Source organism: Oncorhynchus keta, chromosome 23, assembly GCF_023373465.1.
Source record: "Oncorhynchus keta strain PuntledgeMale-10-30-2019 chromosome 23, Oket_V2, whole genome shotgun sequence".
Lineage (NCBI taxonomy): Eukaryota > Metazoa > Chordata > Actinopteri > Salmoniformes > Salmonidae > Oncorhynchus > Oncorhynchus keta.
Window position 1 is genome coordinate 12,966,447 of NC_068443.1, and position 21,053 is coordinate 12,987,499.

At 42.4% G+C, this 21,053-nt stretch overlaps 1 protein-coding gene across 1 annotated transcript in view; it reads right to left on the reverse strand.

Moving 5' to 3' along the window:
* LOC118402489 (protein unc-13 homolog A-like) overlaps window positions 1-21,053 on the reverse strand; it is a 113,744-nt gene that overhangs the window by 21,511 nt on the left and 71,180 nt on the right. The window contains exons 22-35 of the mRNA XM_052477407.1: window positions 19,322-19,485; window positions 17,924-18,077; window positions 17,180-17,248; window positions 13,042-13,131; window positions 8,941-9,075; window positions 7,931-8,058; window positions 6,367-6,452; window positions 6,138-6,264; window positions 5,920-6,016; window positions 5,150-5,293; window positions 4,848-4,934; window positions 4,488-4,565; window positions 3,429-3,517; window positions 3,069-3,212 (exon numbers count right to left, since the gene is read on the reverse strand). Coding sequence (XP_052333367.1) covers window positions 3,069-3,212; window positions 3,429-3,517; window positions 4,488-4,565; window positions 4,848-4,934; window positions 5,150-5,293; window positions 5,920-6,016; window positions 6,138-6,264; window positions 6,367-6,452; window positions 7,931-8,058; window positions 8,941-9,075; window positions 13,042-13,131; window positions 17,180-17,248; window positions 17,924-18,077; window positions 19,322-19,485 — 1,592 coding nt within the window. The remainder of the gene's footprint in view (window positions 1-3,068; window positions 3,213-3,428; window positions 3,518-4,487; window positions 4,566-4,847; window positions 4,935-5,149; window positions 5,294-5,919; window positions 6,017-6,137; window positions 6,265-6,366; window positions 6,453-7,930; window positions 8,059-8,940; window positions 9,076-13,041; window positions 13,132-17,179; window positions 17,249-17,923; window positions 18,078-19,321; window positions 19,486-21,053) is intronic.

Sequence of the window (21,053 nt, forward strand, 5' to 3'; positions counted from 1 at the left end):
ACGGCTGCCTACTTTACCAGACAAGACAGCTGCTCTACTTTACCAGACGAGACAGCTGCTCTACTTTACCAGATGAGACAGCTGCTCTACTTTACCAGACGAGACAGCTGCTCTACTTTACCAGACGAGACAGCTGCTCTACTTTACCAGACGAGACAGCTGCTCTACTTTACCAGACGAGACAGCTGCTCTACTTTACCAGACGAGACAGCTGCTCTACTTTACCAGACGAGACAGCTGCTCTACTTTACCAGACGAGACAGCTGCTCTACTTTACCTTACAAGACAGCTGCTCTACTTTACCAGACGAGACAGCTGCTCTACTTTACCAGATGAGACAGCTGCTCTACTTTACCAGACGAGACAGCTGCTCTACTTTACCAGCTTGTCAAGACAAGGGTGGAAGGTGACACGATTGTCAATGGAATATGTTAATAGTTTTCTTTGTCAGGTTGTGTGTATTTTGAGTAGTTTATTAGGTTACAATACCTTTTGACACTAAAGTATGGATTGACTGTTATAGATACATCTATTAAGCTAAGCTAGACAGTACTGATAAAAGTAGCAAAAAGGGAGGAAATGAATGGGGTCACACTTGTTTGTATAGTCCAGATAGTATGACCAGCTAACATCAAAAGATGGACTATTAACAAATTATCTGTTGATAAGCAACTGCTTGCTAAAGATATGGTTAGGGTTAGAATAAGGGTTTAGGTTAGGGCTAGTGTAAGAGTTAAGTTTGAGGTTAGGACAAGGATTAAGGTTAGCGTTAGGGCTGGGGCTTGTAGTTAGCGTTAGGGCTGGGGCTAGTAGTTAGCGTTAGGGCTGGGGCTAGTAGTTAGCGTTAGGGCTGGGGCTAGTAGTTAGGGTTAGGGATGGGGATAGTTGTTAGCATTAGGGATGGGGCTAGTATTTAGCGTTAGAGCTGGGGCTAGTAGTTAGCGTTAGGGCTGGGGCTAGTAGTTAGCATTAGGGCTGGGGCTAGTAGTTAGGGCTGGGGATAGTAGTTAGCATTAGGGCTGGGGCTAGTAGTTAGGATAGGGCTGGGACTCGTAGTTAGCGTTAGGGCTGGGGCTAGTAGTTAGCATTAGGGCTGGGGCTAATAGTTAGGATTAGAGCTGGGGCTAGTAGTTAGGGCTGGGGATAGTAGTTAGGATAGGGCTGGGGCTAGTAGTTAGCGTTAGGGCTGGGGCTAGTAGTTAGCATTAGGGCTGGGGATAGTAGTTAGCATTAGGGCTGGGGCTAGTAGTTAGGGTTAGGGCTGGGGCTAGTAGATAGGATTAGGGCTGGGGCTAGTAGTTAGGGTAGCGTTAGGGCTGGGGCTAGCAGTTAGTGTTAGGGCTGGGAATAGTAGTTAGCATTAGGGCCGGGGCTAGTAATTAGCATTAGGGCTGGGGCTCGTAGTTAGCGTTAGAGCTGGGGCTAGTAGTTAGGGTTAGGGCTGGGGCTAGTAGTTAGGGTTAGGGCTGGGGCTAGTAGTTAGGTTAGAGCTGGGGCTTGTAGTTAGGTTAGCATTAGGGCTGGGGCTAGTAGTTAGCGTTAGAGCTGGGGATAGTAGTTAGCATTAGGGCAGGGGCTAGTTGTTAGCGTTAGGGCAGGGGCTAGTAGTTAGCGTTAGGGCAGGGGCTAGTAGTTAGCATTAGAGCTGGGGCTAGTAGTTAGGGTAAGGGCTGAGGCTAGTAGTTAGCCTTAGGGCTGGGGCTAGTAGTTAGCGTTAGGGTTATTACATGGATCTCCCCATTATAATCTGAATGTCTTGTTTGACTTTTGAGACTTGTATGTGACCAATACACTACATGTTCAAAAGTATGTAGACACCCCTTCAAATTTATGCATTCCGCTATTTCAGCCACACGCTTTGCTGACAGGTGTATACAATTTAGCACACAGACATGCAGTCTCCACAGACAAACATTGGCTCAGTGACTTTCAACGTGGCACAGTCATAGGATAGCATCTTTCCAACAAGTCAGTTCGTCAATGTCTGCCCTGCTAGAGCTGTCCCGGTCAACTGTAAGCGCAGTTAATTAATATGAAGTGGAAATGTCTAGGAGCAACAATGGCTCAGCCGCGAGTGGTAGGCCACACAAGCTCACCGAATGGGACAGGCAAGTGCTGAAGCACGTAGCGTCTAAAAATCCTCTGTCCTCGATTGCAACACTCACTACTGAGTTCCAAACTGCCTCTGGAAGCAACTTCAGCACAATAACTGTTCGTCAGGAGCTTCATGAAATGGGTTTCCATGGCCGAGCAGCCGCACACAAGCCTAAGATCCCAATGCTCAATGCCAAGCGTCGGCTGGAGTGGAGTAAAGTTGGACTCTGGAGCAGTGGAAAGGCGTTCTCTGGAGTGATGAATCACACTTTGCCATCTGGCAGTCCGACACACAAATCTGGGTTTGGTGGATGCCAGCAGAACGCTACCAGCCCCAATGCATAGTGCCAACTGTAAAGTTTGGGGATGGAAAGGTAATGGTCTGGGCTGTTTTTCATGGTTCGGGCCCTTAGTTAAAGTGAAGGGAAATCTTAACGCCACAGCATGCAATGACATCAAAGACGATTATGTACTTCCAACTCTGTGGCGACAGTTTGGGGACGGCCCTTTCCCGTTTCAGCATGACAATGTCCCTGTGCACAAAGCAAGGTCCATACAGAAATGGTTTGTCGAGATACTTGTGTGTGTGTGTGTGTCGTGTGTTGTGTGGTGTCTGTGTGTGGTGTGTTGTGTGGTGTGTGTGGTGTGTGTGGTGTGTGTGTGGTGTGTGTGGTGTGTGTGTGGTGTGTGTGGTGTGTGTGGTGTGTGTGGTGTGTGTGTGTGTGTGTGTGTGTGTGTGTGTGTGGTGTGTGTGTGTGGTGTGTGTGTGTGTGTGTGTGGTGTGTGTGTGTGTGGTGTGTGTGGTGTGTGTGGTGTGTGTGTGTGTGTGTGTGTGTGTGTGTGTGTGTGTGTGTGTGTGTGTGTGTGTGTGTGTGTGTGTGTGTGTGTGTGTGTGTGTGTGGTGTGTATGTGTGGTGTGTGTGGTGTGTGTGTGTGTGTGTGTGTGTGTGCACGGCTCGGTCTCTGTGTCTCACTTGGTGTCGAGGAAGTCCATGATGGGCTGCAGGACGTTGTCTGCATCCCCGGCCACACTGTTGTTGTCTGTAACAGTCTGTCCCTTCACCTGGCCCAAGATATCTCCCATCTGCTTTACATTTTCCTCAATCTGGGGCTGAAAACTGTATACAGACAGACACACAGACAACAATCAAAACCTACAACTCTGGGTAGTATTCATTAGGCACCAAGCGGAAGAAAGCTGATTGAAAGAGGGAGTTCCAAAACGTTTTCCATTGCATGTCCTCATGAATACAACCCTGAAAGCGCCATGTTTCAACTAAATAAATCCACACATACCTACACACAAACACACACGAACACACACGCACACACACCTGACGGCAAAGATCCTACTAAGGTCGTCCATGACGTTGTTGAGCTTTAATTGCAGGTCCTTCAGGAAGTCACTGGCCTCCACGTTCAGCTGGGGGCAGGAAGTAAGTGTCCTTAATACATTTATTTACATAGCAGGAAGTGTCCTTAATACATGTATTTACATAGCAGGAAGTGTCCTATATACATGTATTTAGTAAATTACATACTGTAGGTACAGTGTAATTACATTGTAGGTATGCATTTTTACAATATGGTTTGTGTGATAGCTCATAGAGGTCTGAGTGATGGCTCATAGAGGTCTGAGTGATGACTCATAGAGGTCTGAGTGATGGCTCATAGAGGTCTGAGTGATGACTCATAGAGGTCTGAGTGATGGCTCATAGAGGTCTGAGTGATGACTCATAGAGGTCTGAGTGATGACTCATAGAGGTCTGAGTGATGGCTCATAGAGGTCTGAGTGATGGCTCATAGAGGTCTGAGTGATGGCTCATAGAGGTCTGAGTGATGACTCATAGAGGTCTGAGTGATGACTCATAGAGGTCTGAGTGATGACTCATAGAGGTCTGAGTGATGACTCATAGAGGTCTGAGTGATGACTCATAGAGGTCTGAGTGATGACTCATAGAGGTCTGAGTGATGACTCATAGAGGTCTGAGTGATAACTCATAGAGGTCTGAGTGATGACTCATAGAGGTCTGAGTGATGACTCATAGAGGTCTGAGTGATGACTCATAGAGGTCTGAGTGATGGCTCATAGAGGTCTGAGTGATGACTCATAGAGGTCTGAGTGATGACTCATAGAGGTCTGAGTGATGGCTCATAGAGGTCTGAGTGATGACTCATAGAGGTCTGAGTGATGGCTCATAGAGGTCTGAGTGATGACTCATAGAGGTCTGAGTGATGGCTCATAGAGGTCTGAGTGATGGCTCATAGAGGTCTGAGTGATGGCTCATAGAGGTCTGAGTGATGGCTCATAGAGGTCTGAGTGATGGCTCATAGAGGTCTGAGTGATGGCTCATAGAGGTCTGAGTGATGGACGTGGAGGTTGACAAACTCACATTTTTGCCTCCCATGGCCTCAAACATCTTCTCCAGCTGCACTCTAAGCTGTTGGATGTTATTCATGATGATGCAGGGCTGAAGAAGACACAAATAAGGACAGATCATATTTGACATATCTCTCTGTATCTTGCTGATACAAACAAGAGACAGATACAAACAGACAGACAGACAGACAGACAGACAGACAGACAGACAGACAGACAGACAGACAGACAGATTCAGTGAGTGTTGACTATAGATGAGTCAGTCCTTTGGGAGACTTAGTTCCCCTGGGAGCCAGTCCAGCTTCTCCCTTTAGACCACATTCAGCTAATCAAACACTCCTGCCCTTACACACACACAGTTTCCCTAACCTACCACTTTCTCTTTCTCTTTGTTCCCACATTGTTTAGGGAACTCTTTGGAAATGATCTCAGCATAGGACAGCAGAACGTTCCCGATGGTCTGAGAGAGAGAGAGAGAGAGAGAGAGAGAGAGAGAGAGAGAGGGGGATAGATAGAGAGAGAGAGAGGGAGATAGATAGAGACAGAGATACAGAGATACAGAGAGAGAGATACGGAGAAAGGGAGAGATGTTTATCATCTGAATGAGCATCTTCTGCATCATCTAACCATATCAGTGTTATTGTCGGCCATATTGGTAAGGCCTAAGGGTGGTACCTTGGCGAATCTCTTCATGTAGTTGCCTACGATCTGGGGGTCAGGACACTCTAACTTGCGTATGATCTCGAAGCTCTGGTTGAGCTGAGAGAACACATCCACCACCGAACAGGAGAACAGAGCATGCTCTGACGTCACCTGGAACTGTATGGGGTAAGAGAGGCAGGGGGGTGGGGGGTTAAAAAGCACTCAGATATCTAACAAAAGGCACTACTGGGATCCTCACACTTCAAAGAACAGGAGAGGGATGCCCCCTTTCTCAAGACAATACATTTCATCTTGTACTTTATAGATCGATGGCCCTGGTGCTGTTGAATTCTCTATGAATGGACAGTGTGTGTGGCTGGTTCCTCTCTTCATCAGGTGAATTAGGTGATTAGTGATATGATGGGGAGCAGAGGCCTCATTAACACCCCTGTCATTAGAGGATTATTGATCATGTCGTGAAGGGTGGGGGGTGGGTGGGGGGGGGCGGTGGCGGTGGGACTGGTTTCCTGCTGACACAGGAAACAGGAAGCTGCTGTAGGCAACAGTAATTGGACCCCAAGGACCACTGGGATAGATAGAGGGAGGGATAGATAGATAGAGGGAGGGATAGATAGAGGGAGGAAGGGGTAGAGGGAGGGAGGGATAGATAGATAGATAGATAGATAGATAGATAGATAGATAGATAGATAGATAGATAGATAGATAGATAGATAGATAGATAGATAGATAGATAGAGGCCTGTAAAACAAAAAATCTCAGAGAGGAAATAGATGTGAATTTACCCCGTCCTTTGTGTCCCTCACTAGGGCACCGTGCAGGAAGTCTCTGGACACTTCCTCGTTCTCGTCCAACCACTGGATGACAAACGGCTCGAACCACCTATGAGGCGGCAGAGAAGGGGTCCACAAAAACCTCTCATTATGTGATAACACAAAAAATACAAAAATCAATGGACTTTCCATAAAAAAAAGCTGAATAAGATGAGATAAAGGACACTCACGCTGGATACTCAGGTACACGTTTCTGGAAGGTGGGCAGCTCTTTGCAGTATTCGTTGTAGAGCCACTTCACCTTGAAGTGCAGGTTCATGTAATCAGCACTCTTACACAGCCGGTTCTTCTCATGCTCTGAGAATGATAGAGAATAGTAGGGGAGATTTGGAACATATTCATTCATAGTACACACAGGCACACAAACCTACACACAGACGCACGCACACACACACTTACCCTCCATGGCATATCTCATATCTTGAGCAAACATGTTCCACATGACCTCTGCACTGATCACGCCCACATTCAGTTCCTGAGGAAACCTGCGCGGGACAGGAGAAAAGTGTTCAGAGAGGGAGAGACAGAGACAGAGACAGAGAGATAGAGACAGAGACAGAGACAGAGACAGAGACAGAGACAGAGACAGAGAGAGAGAGAGAGAGAGAGAGAGAGAGAGAGAGAGAGAGAGAGAGAGAGAGAGAGAGAGACAGCAGTACAATTAGACCCAATCAAATCACGAGAAAACAAAAAGATAATTACTTGACACATTGGAAAGAATGAACAAAAAAACAGAGCAAACTAAAATGCTATTTGGCCCTAAACAGAGTACACAGTGGCAGAATACCTGACCACTGTGACTGACCCAAACTTAAGGAAAGCTTTGACTATGTACAGACTTAGTGAGCTTAGCCTTGCTATTGAGAAAGGCCGCTGTAGGCAGACATGGCACACTGCCCACAAAATGAGGTGGAAACTGAGCTGCACTTAACCTCCTGTTAGAGACACATATTTCCCTCAGATTACACAGATCCACAAAGAATTCGAAAACAAACCCAATTTTGATAAACTCCCATATCAATTGGGTGAAATACCACAGTGTGCATCACAGCAGCAAGATTTGTGACCTGTTGCCACAAGAAAAGGGCAACCAGTGAAGAACAAAAAACATTGTAAATACAACCCATATTTATGCTTATTTATTATCCCTTGTGTACCCTTAACCATTTGTACATCATTACAACACTGTATATATACGTTTATTGTTTTGAAACTTCTGTATGTGTAATGTTTAATATACATTTTTATTGTTTATTTCACTTTTGTATAGTATCTACCTCCCTTGCTTTGGAAATGTTAACACGTTTCCCATGCCAATAAAGCCCCCTGAATTGAATTGAATTGAGAGAGAGAGAGAGAGAGAGAGAGAGAGAGAGAGAGAGAGAGAGAGAGAGAGAGAGAGAGAGAGAGAGAGAGAGAGGAGGTAGAGAGAGAGAGAGAGAGAGGGAGGTAGAGAGAGAGAGAGAGGGAGGGTAGAGAGAGAGAGAGAGGGAGGTAGAGAGAGAGAGGGGAGGTAGAGAGAGAGAGAGAGAGAGGGAGGTAGAGAGAGAGAGAGAGGGAGGTAGAGAGAGAGAGAGAGGGAGGGTAGAGAGAGAGAGAGAGGGAGAGAGAGAGGGGGGGTAGAGAGAGAGAAAGAGAGGGGTAGGTAGAGAGAGAGATACAGAGGGAGGTAGAGAGGGAGAGGGGGAGGTAGAGAGAGAGAGACAGAGGGAGAGAGAGAGAGAGAGGGAGGGAGAGAGAGAGAGAGGGGAGGGTAGAGAGAGAGAGAGAGAGAGAGAGAGAGAGAGAGAGAGAGAGAGGGGGGTAGAGAGAGCGACAGAGCGAGGTAGAGAGAGGGAGGTAGAGAGAGAGAGGGAGGTAGAGAGAGAGGGAGGTAGAGAGAGAGAGAGAGAGAGAGGGAGAGGGAGAGAGAGAGAGAGGGAGGTAGAGAGACAGAGACAGAGACAGAAACAGAGAGACTCACTGGTTGAGACAGGGTGTATAGGAGTTTTTGTCTTCCTCTATGATGGAGACGATGAGGGTGATGAGTTTTGACCAGAAGTCCAAGTTCTTGATACTGGGACCCTGCTCTTCTGGAACGTCAGCCTTAGCCTGGAGAGAGAGAGGAAGGTCAGACAGACATACACACAGGCAAGCACTCACGTGAACACACATACACAAACACACATAAACACACACACACACACAAATGTATGCTATCATGTTGATGTGGAAAATTCGATCCAAAGATTAGGCAGAGACTAATTTATAATGATAATAGTGAATCTTTAATAGATTCACGCAGCAGATAGATCCCTCTCTGATCTCAGTCAGGGAAGGAGCTCCCAGAGTACATGGTTCCATGTCTCTTATATAGCGAGGTAGATCCCTCTCTGATCTCAGTCAGGGAAGGATCTCCCAGAGTAAATGGTTCCATGTCTCTTATATAGCGAGGTAGATCCCTCTCTGATCTCAGTCAGGGAAGGATCTCCCAGAGTACATGGTTCCATGTCTCTTATATAGCGAGGTAGATCCCTCTCTGATCTCAGTCAGGGAAGGATCTCCCAGAGTAAATGGTTCCATGTCTCTTATATAGCGAGGTAGATCCCTCTCTGATCTCAGTCAGGGAAGGATCTCCCAGAGTACATGGTTCCATGTCTCTTATATAGCGAGGGAGATCCCTCTCTGATCTCAGTCAGGGAAGGAGCTCCCAGAGTAAATGGTTCCATGTCTCTTATATAGCGAGGGAGACAGAGGTAATAATACAATCATATTGTTTCCACAACAGTTCTTTATACAAGCAACAGTTCCGGAACGCATTGGCCTTGTGTTAGGATGCAGACATACCAGGAGTCTATAACAGGCATAGCATCACAGTCCAACACAGAACAGACCATAACACTTCAGAAGTTACAACAACTCACCCCATTTCTGCCACAACAACGTGAACACACACACACATGCACAGAAACACACACAAACACACATACTCACAGGGTCTGTCTGGTACTCTCTGCTGTAGAGTTCATGACAGTTGTTGAAGATGTATTCATAGGTGGAGTTGAGACAGGCTTTAACACAGTCCTTCACCACCTGACTGGCCCTGGGGGGGCTCTGCAGCTCCTGGACCTGATCACACAGGAGGGTCAGAGGTCAGTTAGTTTAGCATTAGAATGACCAGTCAGTTCCAAAACATTGTCACTCTTGATAAATGTTTTTATTTTACCTTTATTTAACTAGGCAAGTCAGTTAAGAACATATTCTTATTTTCAATGACTGCCTAGAAACTGTGGGTTAACTGCCTGTTCAGGGACAGAACGACAGATTTGAACTTGCAACCTTCTGGTTACTAGTCCAACGCTCTAACCACTAGGCTACCCTGAGAAGCAAAACAATTATTGGCACCCCTTTTTTCAATACCTTGTGAGGATAACGGCACAAAGATTTTACAAAATATATTTGATGAGACTGGAAAACACAGTGGGAGGGATCTTAGACCAGTCCTCCATACAGAATATTTCTAGATCCTTGATATCCTTCATCTGCACTTATGGTCTGCCCTCTCTAATTCAAACCACAGGTTTTCAATGGGGTTGAAGTCCAGAGACTGATGGCTACTGCAAAATGTTGTTGATGCTGTTGACCTTAAAGTAACTGACCAGTGAAAATCTCACTTTTAAAAGCACACAGTCTGTCAACATCCCCACATCAAGTTCTTTGAAAGGCTGGTCATGGCTCACATCAACACCATCATCCCACCATCTCACCATCATCCCAGAAACCCTAGACCCACTCAATTTGCATACCGCTCCACTCTACCCTTTCACACCTGGACAAAAGGAACACCTATGTGCGAATGCTGTTCATTGACTACAGCTCAGCGTTCAACACCATAGTGCCGTCAAAGCTCATTACTAAGCTAAGGACCCTGGGACTAAACACCTCCCTCTGCAACTGGATCCTGGACTTCCTGACAGGCTGCCCCAAGGTGGTGAGGGTAGGTAACAACACATCTGCCACGCTGATCCTCAACACAGGGGCCCTTCAGGGGTGTGTGCTCAGCCCCCTCCTATACTCCCTGTTCACTCACGACTGCACGGCCAGGCACGACTCCACACCATCATTAAATTTGCCGATGACACAACAGATAATGTCCTGATCACCGACAACAACAACGAGACAACCTATAGGGAGGAGGTAAGAGACCTGGCCATGTGATGCCAGGATAACAACCTCTCCCTCATCGTGATCAAGACAAAGGTCCAAGCACACCAAGACAGTCGTGAAGCGGGCACGACAAAACCTATTCCAAAACCTATTCCCCCTCAGGAGACTGAAAAGATTTGGAATGGGTCCTCATATCCTCAAAAGGTTCTACAGCTGCACCATCGAGAGCATCCTAACTGGTTGCATCACTGCCTGGTGTGGCAACTGCCCGGCCTCCGACCGTAAGGCACTACAGAGGCCCAATACATCACTGGGGCCAAGCTTCCTGCCATCCAGGACCTCTTTACCAGGCGGTGTCAGAGGAAGGCCCTAAAAATTGTCAAAGCCACCCTAGTCACAGACTGTTCTCTCTGCTACCACACGGCAAGCGGTACCGGAGCACCAAGTCTAGGACCAAGAGGCTTCTAAACAGCATCTACCCCCAAGCCATAAGACTCCTAAACATCTAGACAAATGGTTAGCCAGACTATTTGCATTGCCCCCCCCTCCACACCACTGCCACTCTCTGTTGTCATCTATGCATAGTCACTTTAATAAACTAAACCTACACATACAGTTGAAGTCGGAAGTTTACACTTATGTGGGAGTCATTAAAACTTGTTTTTCAAACACTCCACAAATTTCTTGTTAACAAACTATAGTTTTGGCAAGTCAGTTAGGACAACTACTTTGTGCATGACACAAGTATTTTTTCAAACAATTGTTTACAGACAGATTATTTCACTTATAATTCACTGTATCACAATTCCAGTGGGTCAGAAGTTTACATACACTAAGTTGACTGTGCCTTTAAACAGCTTGGAAAATTCCAGAAAATTATGTCATGGCTTTAGAAGCTTCTGATAGGCCAATTGACATAATTTGAGTCAATTGGAGGTGTACCTGTGGATGTATTTCAAGGCCTACTCAGTGCCTCTTTGCTTGACATCATGGGAAAATCAAAAGAAATTAGCAAAACAATTGTAGACCTCCACAAGCCTGGTTCCTCCTTGGGAGCAATTTCCAAACACCTGAAGGTACCACGTTCATCTGTACAAACAATAGTACGCAAGTATAAACTCCAATGGGACCATGCAGGCGTCATACCGCTCAGGAAGGAGATGCGTTCTGTCTCCTAGAGATGGACGTACTTTGGTGCCAAAAGTGCAAATCAATCCCAGAACAACAGCAAAGGACCTTGTGAAGATGCTGGAGGAAACCGGTACAAAATTATCAATATCCACAGTAAAACGAGTCCTATATCGACATAACCTGAAAGGCCGCTCAGCAAGGAAGAAGCCACTGCTCCAAAACCGCCATAAAAAAAGCCAGACTACGGTTTGCAACTGCACATGGGGACAAATATCGTACTTTTTGAGAAATGTCCTCTGGTCTGATGAAACAAAAATATAACTTTTTGGCCATAATGACCATTGTTATGTTTTGAGGAAAAAGCCTGAGGCTTGCAAGCCGAAGAACACCATCCCAACCATGAAGCACGGGTGTGGCAGCATCATGTTATGGTGGTGCTTTGCTGCAGGAGGGACTGGTGCACTTCACAAAATAGATGGCTTCATGAGGAAGGAAGGAAAATTATGTGGATATATTGAAGCAACATCTCAAGACATCAGTCAGGAAGTTAAAGCTTTGTCGCAAATGGGTCTTCCAAATGGACAATGACCCCAAGCATACTTCCAAAGTTGTGGCAAAATGGCTTAAGGACAACAAAGTCAAGGTATTGGAGTGGCCATCACAAAGCCCTGATCTCAATTCTACAGAAAATTTGTGGGCAGAACTGAAAGTGTGTGCGAGCAAGGAGGCCTACAAAGCTGACTCAGTCACACCAACAACTGTCAGGTGGAATGGGACAAAATTCACCCAACTTATTAATGTGGGAAGCTTGAGGAAGGCTACCCAACATGTTTGACCCAAGTTAAACAATTTGAAGGCAATGCTACCAAATACTAATTGAGTGTATGTAAACTTCTGAACCACTGGGAATGTGATGAAAGAAATAAAAGCTGAAATAAATCATTCTCTCTACTATTATTCTGACGTTTTACATTCTTAAAGTAAAGTGGTGATCCTAACTGACCTGAGATAGGGATTTTTTACTGGGATTAAATGTCAGGAATTGTGAAAAACGGAGTTGGAATGTTTTTGGCTAAGGTGTATGTAAACTTCCAAATTCAAGTCTACATACTACCTCAACTAACCGGTGCCCATGTACATTGCCTCTGTACCGGCACCACCTTCTATATCTTGTTATTTTTAACTGTTGCTCTTTAATTATTTGTTACTTCTATCTCTTATTTTTATCCATATTTTTTTAAACGGCACTGTTAGTTAGGGGCTCGTAAGTAAGTATTTCACTGCAATACACTTTGATTTGATTTGATCCTGTACTTCTATTTTTGCCAAAGCATACATTGTAGAACCCCCCCCTCCCCCCACCTCAAACTTATAGCTCAAACAGACCATTTAAAAAATGCTTGCTATTTCCTCAGAGAGTGATGTCAGGTAACGCTTTATTTGGATAGTCCCAAGTAGTAGATGGTTTGTAGATGTTCAATGACTGTCAACAACATTGCAATGAATTATCCATTAACCTGACACTAACAGTATATGGCTGATACACCTTAACGGCTGATAAATGTTACCTAGCCCTCAAGACCTATCCTGATCCACCGTTGTGCTCTCGTTTTGTTCCACTGAATCCGTGGAGCGAAACAGAACGTGAGCTCGCGAGATCAAGATGGTCGTACGAGGCTACTCAAGAGCTAGATTAGCAATAAGTCCATCTATGAATCCACATATTTCCTGGAAAGAAGCATGGACTTGATGAAAAAGAGATGAAGAAGGAGATGAATGAGGTATTGTTTTGTTCACCTTCATCCTGAAGAAGGTGATGCTGGTCAGTAGGTCTACAGTGGATTTGAGGTCCTGCAGCCTCTCAGGGCTACTGGCTGGGAAGTTATTCTACAAACACAGAAACACCATTAAAAACACACAGAAACACCATTACAAAGACACCATTACAAAGACACAGAAACACCATTACAAAGACAGAAACACCATTACAAAGACACAGAAACACCATTACAAAGACACAGAAATACCATCACAAAGACAGAAACACCATTACAAAGACACAGAAACACCATTACAAAGAAACAGAAACAACATTACAAAGACACAGAAACACCATTACAAAGACAGAAACACCATTACAAAGACACAGAAACACCATTAAAAACACACAGAAACACCATTACAGACACAGAAACACAATTACAAAGACAAAAACACCATTACAAAGACACAGAAACACCATTACAAAGACACAGAAACACCATTACAAAGACAAAAACACCATTACAAAGACAGAAACACCATTACAAAGACACAGAAACACCATTACAAAGACACAGAAACACCATTACAAAGACACAGAAACACCATTGCAAAGACACAGAAACACCATTACAAAGACACAGAAACACCATTGCAAAGACACAGAAACACCATTACAAAGACAAAAACACCATTACAAAGACAGAAACACCATTACAAAGACACAGAAACACCATTACAAAGACACAGAAACACCATTACAAAGACACAGAAACACCATTGCAAAGACACAGAAACACCATTACAAAGACACACAAACACCATTACAAAGACAAAAACACCATTACAAAGACAGAAACACCATTACAAAGACACAGAAACACCATTACAAAGACAAAAACACCATTACAAAGACAAAAACACCATTACAAAGACACAGAAACAGCATTACAAAGACACAGAAACACCATTACAAAGACAAAAACACCATTACAAAGACACAGAAACACCATTACAAAGACAGAAACACCATTCCAAAGACACAGAAACACCATTAAAAAGATAGAAACACCATTACAAAGACAGAAACACCATTACAAAGACAGAAACACCATTACAAAGACAAAAACACCATTACAAAGACAGAAACACAATTACACAGATAGAAACACCATTACAAAGACAGAAACACCATTCCAAAGACACAGAAACACCATTAAAAAGATAGAAACACCATTACAAAGACAGAAACACCATTACAAAGACAGAAACACCATTACAAAGACAAAAACACCATTACAAAGACAGAAACACAATTACACAGATAGAAACACCATTACAAAGACAGAAACACCATTACAAAGACAGAAACACCATTACAAAGACAGAAACACCATTACAAAGACAAAAACACCATTACAAAGACAGAAACACCATTACAAAGACAGAAACACCATTCCAAAGATACAGAAACACAATTACACAGACAGAAACACCATTACAAAGACAAAAACACCATTACAAAGACAGAAACACAATTACACAGACAGAAACACCATTACAAAGACAGAAACACCATTACAAAGACAGAAACACAATTACACAGACAGAAACACCATTACAAAGACAGAAACACCATTACAAAGACACAGAAACACCATTAAAAACACACAGAAACACAATTCCAAAGACACAGAAACACCATTACAAAGACAGAAACACCATTCCAAACACACAGAAACACCATTACAAAGACAGAAACACCATTCCAAAGACACAGAAACACCATTAAAAAGATAGAAACACCATTACAAAGACAAAAACACCATTACAAAGACAGAAACACCATTACACAGACAGAAACACCATTACAAAGACAGAAACACCATTACACAGACAGAAACACCATTACAAAGACAGAAACACCATTACAAAGACAAAAACACAATTCCAAAGACACAGAAACACAATTACACAGACAGAAACACCATTACAAAGATAGAAACACCATTACAAAGACACAGACACACCATTAAAAACACACAGAAACACAATTCCAAAGACACAGAAACACCATTACAAAGACAGAAACACCATTCCAAACACACAGAAACACCATTCCAAAGACACAGAAACGCCATTACAAAGACAGAAACACCATTCCAAACACACAGAAACACCATTACAAAGACAGAAACACCATTCCAAACACACAGAAACACCATTACAAAGACACAGAAACACCATTACAAAGACAGAAACACCATTCCAAAGACACAGAAACACAATTACACAGACAGAAACACCATTACAGACACAGAAACACCATTACAGACACAGAAACACCATTACAAAGACAAAAACACCATTACAAACACAGAAACACCATTACAAAGACACAGAAACACCATTACAAAGACAGAAACACAATTACAGACACAGAAACACCATTACAGACACAGAAACACCATTACAAAGACAAAAACACCATTACAAACACAGAAACACCATTACAAAGACACAGAAACACCATTACAAAGACAGAAACACAATTACAGACACAGAAACACCATTACAGACACAGAAACACCATTACAAAGACACAGAAACACCATTACAAAGACAAAACACCATTACAAACACAGAAACACTTTAAAAGAGTGTAGAAACAAAGAAACACTGTTTGGAACAGAGATATGTTTTTGAAAGATAGGTTCAGATATCACAAGACTGGTCAAATAAACATGGCTTGTTGAAGGTCTATGTAACTTAGAATGTCATTTTTATATAGTGAGTATACTTTTGTATTAGTCTACTTATCTCCTCTTTCATGCCTTTCAACTTCTGGTTAAATATAATCATGTAAACTGCAAGAAAATGCTACTTATACAATGGCCTATATACCGTGTCATGCAGATGGAATTAGTAGAATAACACAATTACCCAAAACACATGATATTTACAAACAAAGACTTTACAACAATGACTTCCATTTGTAAAACAGATTATAACACAATGACTTCCATTTATAAAACAGATTATAACACAATGACTTCATTTATAAAACAGATTATAACACAATGACTTCATTTATAAAACAGATTATAACACAATGACTTCCATTTATAAAACAGATTATAACACAATGACTTCCATTTATAAAACAGATTATAACACAATGACTTCCATTTATAAAACAGATTATAACACAATGACTTCATTTATAAAACAGATTATAACACAATGACTTCCATTTATAAAACAGATTATAACACAATGACTTCCATTTATAAAACAGATTATAACACAATGACTTCATTTATAAAACAGATTATAACACAATGACTTCCATTTATAAAACAGATTATAACACAATGACTACCATTTATAAAACAGATTATAACACAATGACTTCCATTTATAAAACAGATTATAACACAATGACTTCCATTTATAAAACAGATTATAACACAATGACTTCCATTTATAAAACAGATTATAACACAATGACTTCATTTATAAAACAGATTATAACACAATGACTTCATTTATAAAACAGATTATAACACAATGACTACCATTTATAAAACAGATTATAACACAATGACTTCATTTATAAAACAGATTATAACACAATGACTTCATTTATAAAACAGATTATAACACAATGACTTCATTTATAAAACAGATTATAACACAATGACTTCATTTATAAAACAGATTATAACACAATGACTTCCATTTATAAAACAGATTATAACACAATGACTTCCATTTATAAAACAGATTATAACACAATGACTTCATTTATAAAACAGATTATAACACAATGACTTCCATTTATAAAACAGATTATAACACAATGACTTCCATTTATAAAACAGATTATAACACAATGACTTCATTTATAAAACAGATTATAACACAATGACTTCATTTATAAAACAGATTATAACACAATGACTTCATTTATAAAACAGATTATAACACAATGACTTCCATTTATGAAACAGATTATAACACAATGACTTCATTTATAAAACAGATTATAACACAGTGTTTGACACAAACACTTTTAAAAGACTCTCAATATCCTTAACATATATATATATAAAATGAGAAATCGTAAACGGTAAAGAAAATAGTTGTTTAGAAAGGTCAAAGTTGACATTACCCGGTACATAGATAGGTCAATCCTCAGGGAGTTGTGGAGCTGATCTAGGAGTTTCACAAACCTGTCCTTCTACCCACACGCACACGGGACACGCACACGGGACACGCACACGGGACACGCACACGGGACACGCACACGGGACACGCACACGGGACACGCACACGGGACACGCACACGGGACACGCACACGGGACACGCACACGGGACACGCACACGGGACACGCACACGGGACACGCACACGGGACACGCACCCGGGACACGCACACGGGACACACACACATGGGACACACACACACGAGACACACACACACGACACACACACACACACACACACGACACACACACACACGGGACACACACACACGGGACAAGATAAAACAGGGTTAAAAATGGAAACATACACGTGTTTAACAGGTGTTATTTCCGGTCTAGCTAAATGCTTTATTTGTATTGGTTAAGAAATGGTATGTCAACACAGGACAGGATCGAGCACGGGGAGTCTGATTGGGCAGTTGGGGATGTACATTTGGCCACTGTTTGAAAATAGGGTCAGAGACTGTATTAGGGCAGAGGGCCCTCAGGACAATGTTCCAGTTCCGAACTTCAATTATCTACACAGTTCAACATATCATCTCCAGGATGGTCTTTCTAATGGGTCCATATACTGTAGATAGAAAAGTCAAATAATACCTTCAATTAAAAGCTCAACTTAAAACACGAGGGGAATAAGCCAATTAACTCACTCCAAAGTTGGATGCGGCGAAGCGGTCTGATGCCGAGACGTTATTGGTGGACTGGGTGGTGTGGGCGTAGTAAGCATTGATGTTGGCCAGCAGGGTACTCATCACCGCGGGCACGCCCGGGCACATGTACTTAGACGACAGGCAGGCAAAGTGGCTGTGGACACACACACACAAAAAACTATAATTACAGTATATTCATATTAACTAGGACTAATAGGTATGAACTAATGCTGACTGGTGTTTATGTTTGTTCATCAGCTACTGTTTTGTATGTTTTCATTGTAATTTGTCTGTCCAGTGTAGTTTGTAAAGAGAAAGTGGGATACCTAGTCAGTTGTACAACTGAACGCCTTAAACTGATATGTGTCTTCTGCATTTAACCCAACTCCTCTGAATCAGAGAGGTGCAGGGAGCTGCCTTAATCCACATCCATGTTTTCAGCGCCCAGGGAACAGTGGGTTAACTGTCTTGTTCAGAGTGACAGATTTGTACCTTGTCAGCTCAGGGATTCAATCCAGCAACCTTTCAGTTACTGGCCCAATGCTCAAACCACCAGAATACCTCCCTACATATACAATGGGTGGATCTAATCCTGAATGCTGATTGGTTAAAAGTGCATTCCAAGTTACCACCGACTAAATCTATGACGTTAAAATGCCTATTTACTCTGTTCCATCTGACTGGACAATCCATTGTCTCATCAGCCCAGCCAGGCAATCGTCTCGGGCCTAACAACCCCTGTGCCAATATATCCTCCAAACACCGGCTTCTCGGCCATTATCACTTAAGTATACACTGAATATACAAAATATTAAGCTTTTTCCATGACATAGACTACCCAGGTGAATCCAGGTTAAAGTTATGATCACATATTGATGTCACTTGTTAAATCTACTTCAAGGGATGTGGACAGGTTAAAGAAGGATTTTTAAGCCTTGAGACCTGGATTGTGTGAGCCAAAGTGCCTTTGAACGGGGTATGGTAGTAGGTGCCAGGTCCACCGGTTTGTGTCAAGAACTGCAAGCTGCTGGGTTTTTCACCCTCAACAGTTTCCCGTGTGTATCAAGGATGGTCCACCACCCAAAGGACATCCAGCACACTTGACACAACTGTGGGAAGCACTTTCGACACCTTGTAAAGTCCATGCCCCGACGAATTGAGGCTGTTCTGAGGGCAAGAGGGGATGCAAATCAATATTAGGAAGGTGTTCCTAATGTTTGGTACACTCAGTGTAGTCTCAAGTGTATGATATTCTGCATGGTGCTACATGTTATCATGAGTGGAAACACTGGGTAAATAATACTGCTTCAAGTCAGAGATACACATCAATAGATACATCTCTGGTTGAAGCCTATGACCAAACTCTCTGTAGGCGTTCTGTATGGTGATGGTACTGACGTCATAGCCTGGTAGATGGACTCCACTCCGTAACGCATGGCGAACTCATCCACGATCTCCTGGGGAGTCTCCTCGAAGTACACCTTCCACGCGTCGTCTCCTTTAGCATCAGGGATCTTCACCACACCACTGTTCTGCACCTCTGTAGTGTACTGGAACAGGTGCTATACACACAGAGGTTAAAGTTAAAAGGTGTGTAGGGTTGCAAATGGATGAAATATTACAGGACATTTTGGAAGTTTACCAGTAAACTACCAGAATTTTGGTATCTTTCAAGTTTTTATTTTTTGTTTTATAAGATTACATTTAGTGGCCTTTTGCCGTAGGTCGGATTATCACAGGTGTCTGTAATTATCTCTGGCCCTAAAAATATATAAAATAATTGTCACGCCTTGGTCTTAGTATTTTGTGTTTTCTTTATTATTTGGTCAGGCCAGGGTGTGACATGGGTTTATGTTGTTGTATTTCGTATTGGGGTTTTTGTATTATTGGGATTGTGGCTGAGTAGGGGTGTTGTATGGGCTTGGCTGCCTGAGGCGGTTCTCAATCAGAGTCAGGTGATTCTCGTTGTCTCTGATTGGGAACCGTATTTAGGTAGCCTGGTTTCGCTTTGTATTTCGTGGGTGATTGTTCGTCTCTGTGTAGTTTCACCAGATAGGCTGTTATTGGTTTCACGTTCCGTTTGTTGTTTTGTATTTTGTATAGTTATTTCATGTGTCACTTTTTCCATTAAAGTCATGAGTAACCACCACGCAGAATTTCGGTCCGACTCTCTTTCTACAAACGAAGAACGCCGTTACAATAATCATATAAGATGATTTAAAAATTTAAAAAATGATGACAAAGTTATAAAACATTATCCTAAATATAAACCATCAGCTGAGTGAATACCATTGGTGTTTAATAGGAGGGTTTCATCTTAGTGAATACCATTGGTGTTTATGAGGGTTTCAGCTTAGTGAATACCATTGGTGTTTAATAGGAGGGTTTCAGCTTAGTGAATACCATTGGTGTTTATGAGGGTTTCAGCATAGTGAATACCATTGGTGTTTAATAGGAGGGTTTCAGCTTAGTGAATACCATTGGTGTTTAATATGAGGGTTTCAGCTTAGTGAATACCATTGGTGTTTAATATGAGGGTTTCAGCTTAGTGAATACCATTGGTGTTTAATAGGAGGGTTTCAGCTTAGTGAATACCATTGGTGTTTATGAGGGTTTCAGCTTAGTGAATACCATTGGTGTTTAATAGAGGGTTTCATCTTAGTGAATACCATTGGTGTTTAATAGAGGGTTTCATCTTAGTGAATACCATTGGTGTTTAATATGAGGGTTTCAGCTTAGTGAATACCATTGGTGTTTAATATGAGGGTTTCATCTTAGTGAATACCATTGGAATGTGTTCTTAACTGACTTGCCTGGTTAAATAAAGGTAAAAATAAAGGTTTAAAAAAAAGGTGTTTAATAGGAGGGTTTCAGCTTAGTGAATACCATTGGTGTTTATGAGGGTTTCAGCATAGTGAATACCATTGGTGTTTAATAGGAGGGTTTCAGCTTAGTGAATACCATTGGTGTTTAATATGAGGGTTTCAGCTTAGTGAATACCATTGGTGTTTAATAGGAGGGTTTCAGCTTAGTGAATACCATTGGTGTTTAATATGAGGGTTTCAGCTTAGTGAATACCATTGGTGTTTATGAGGGTTTCAGCATAGTGAATACCATTGGTGTTTAATAG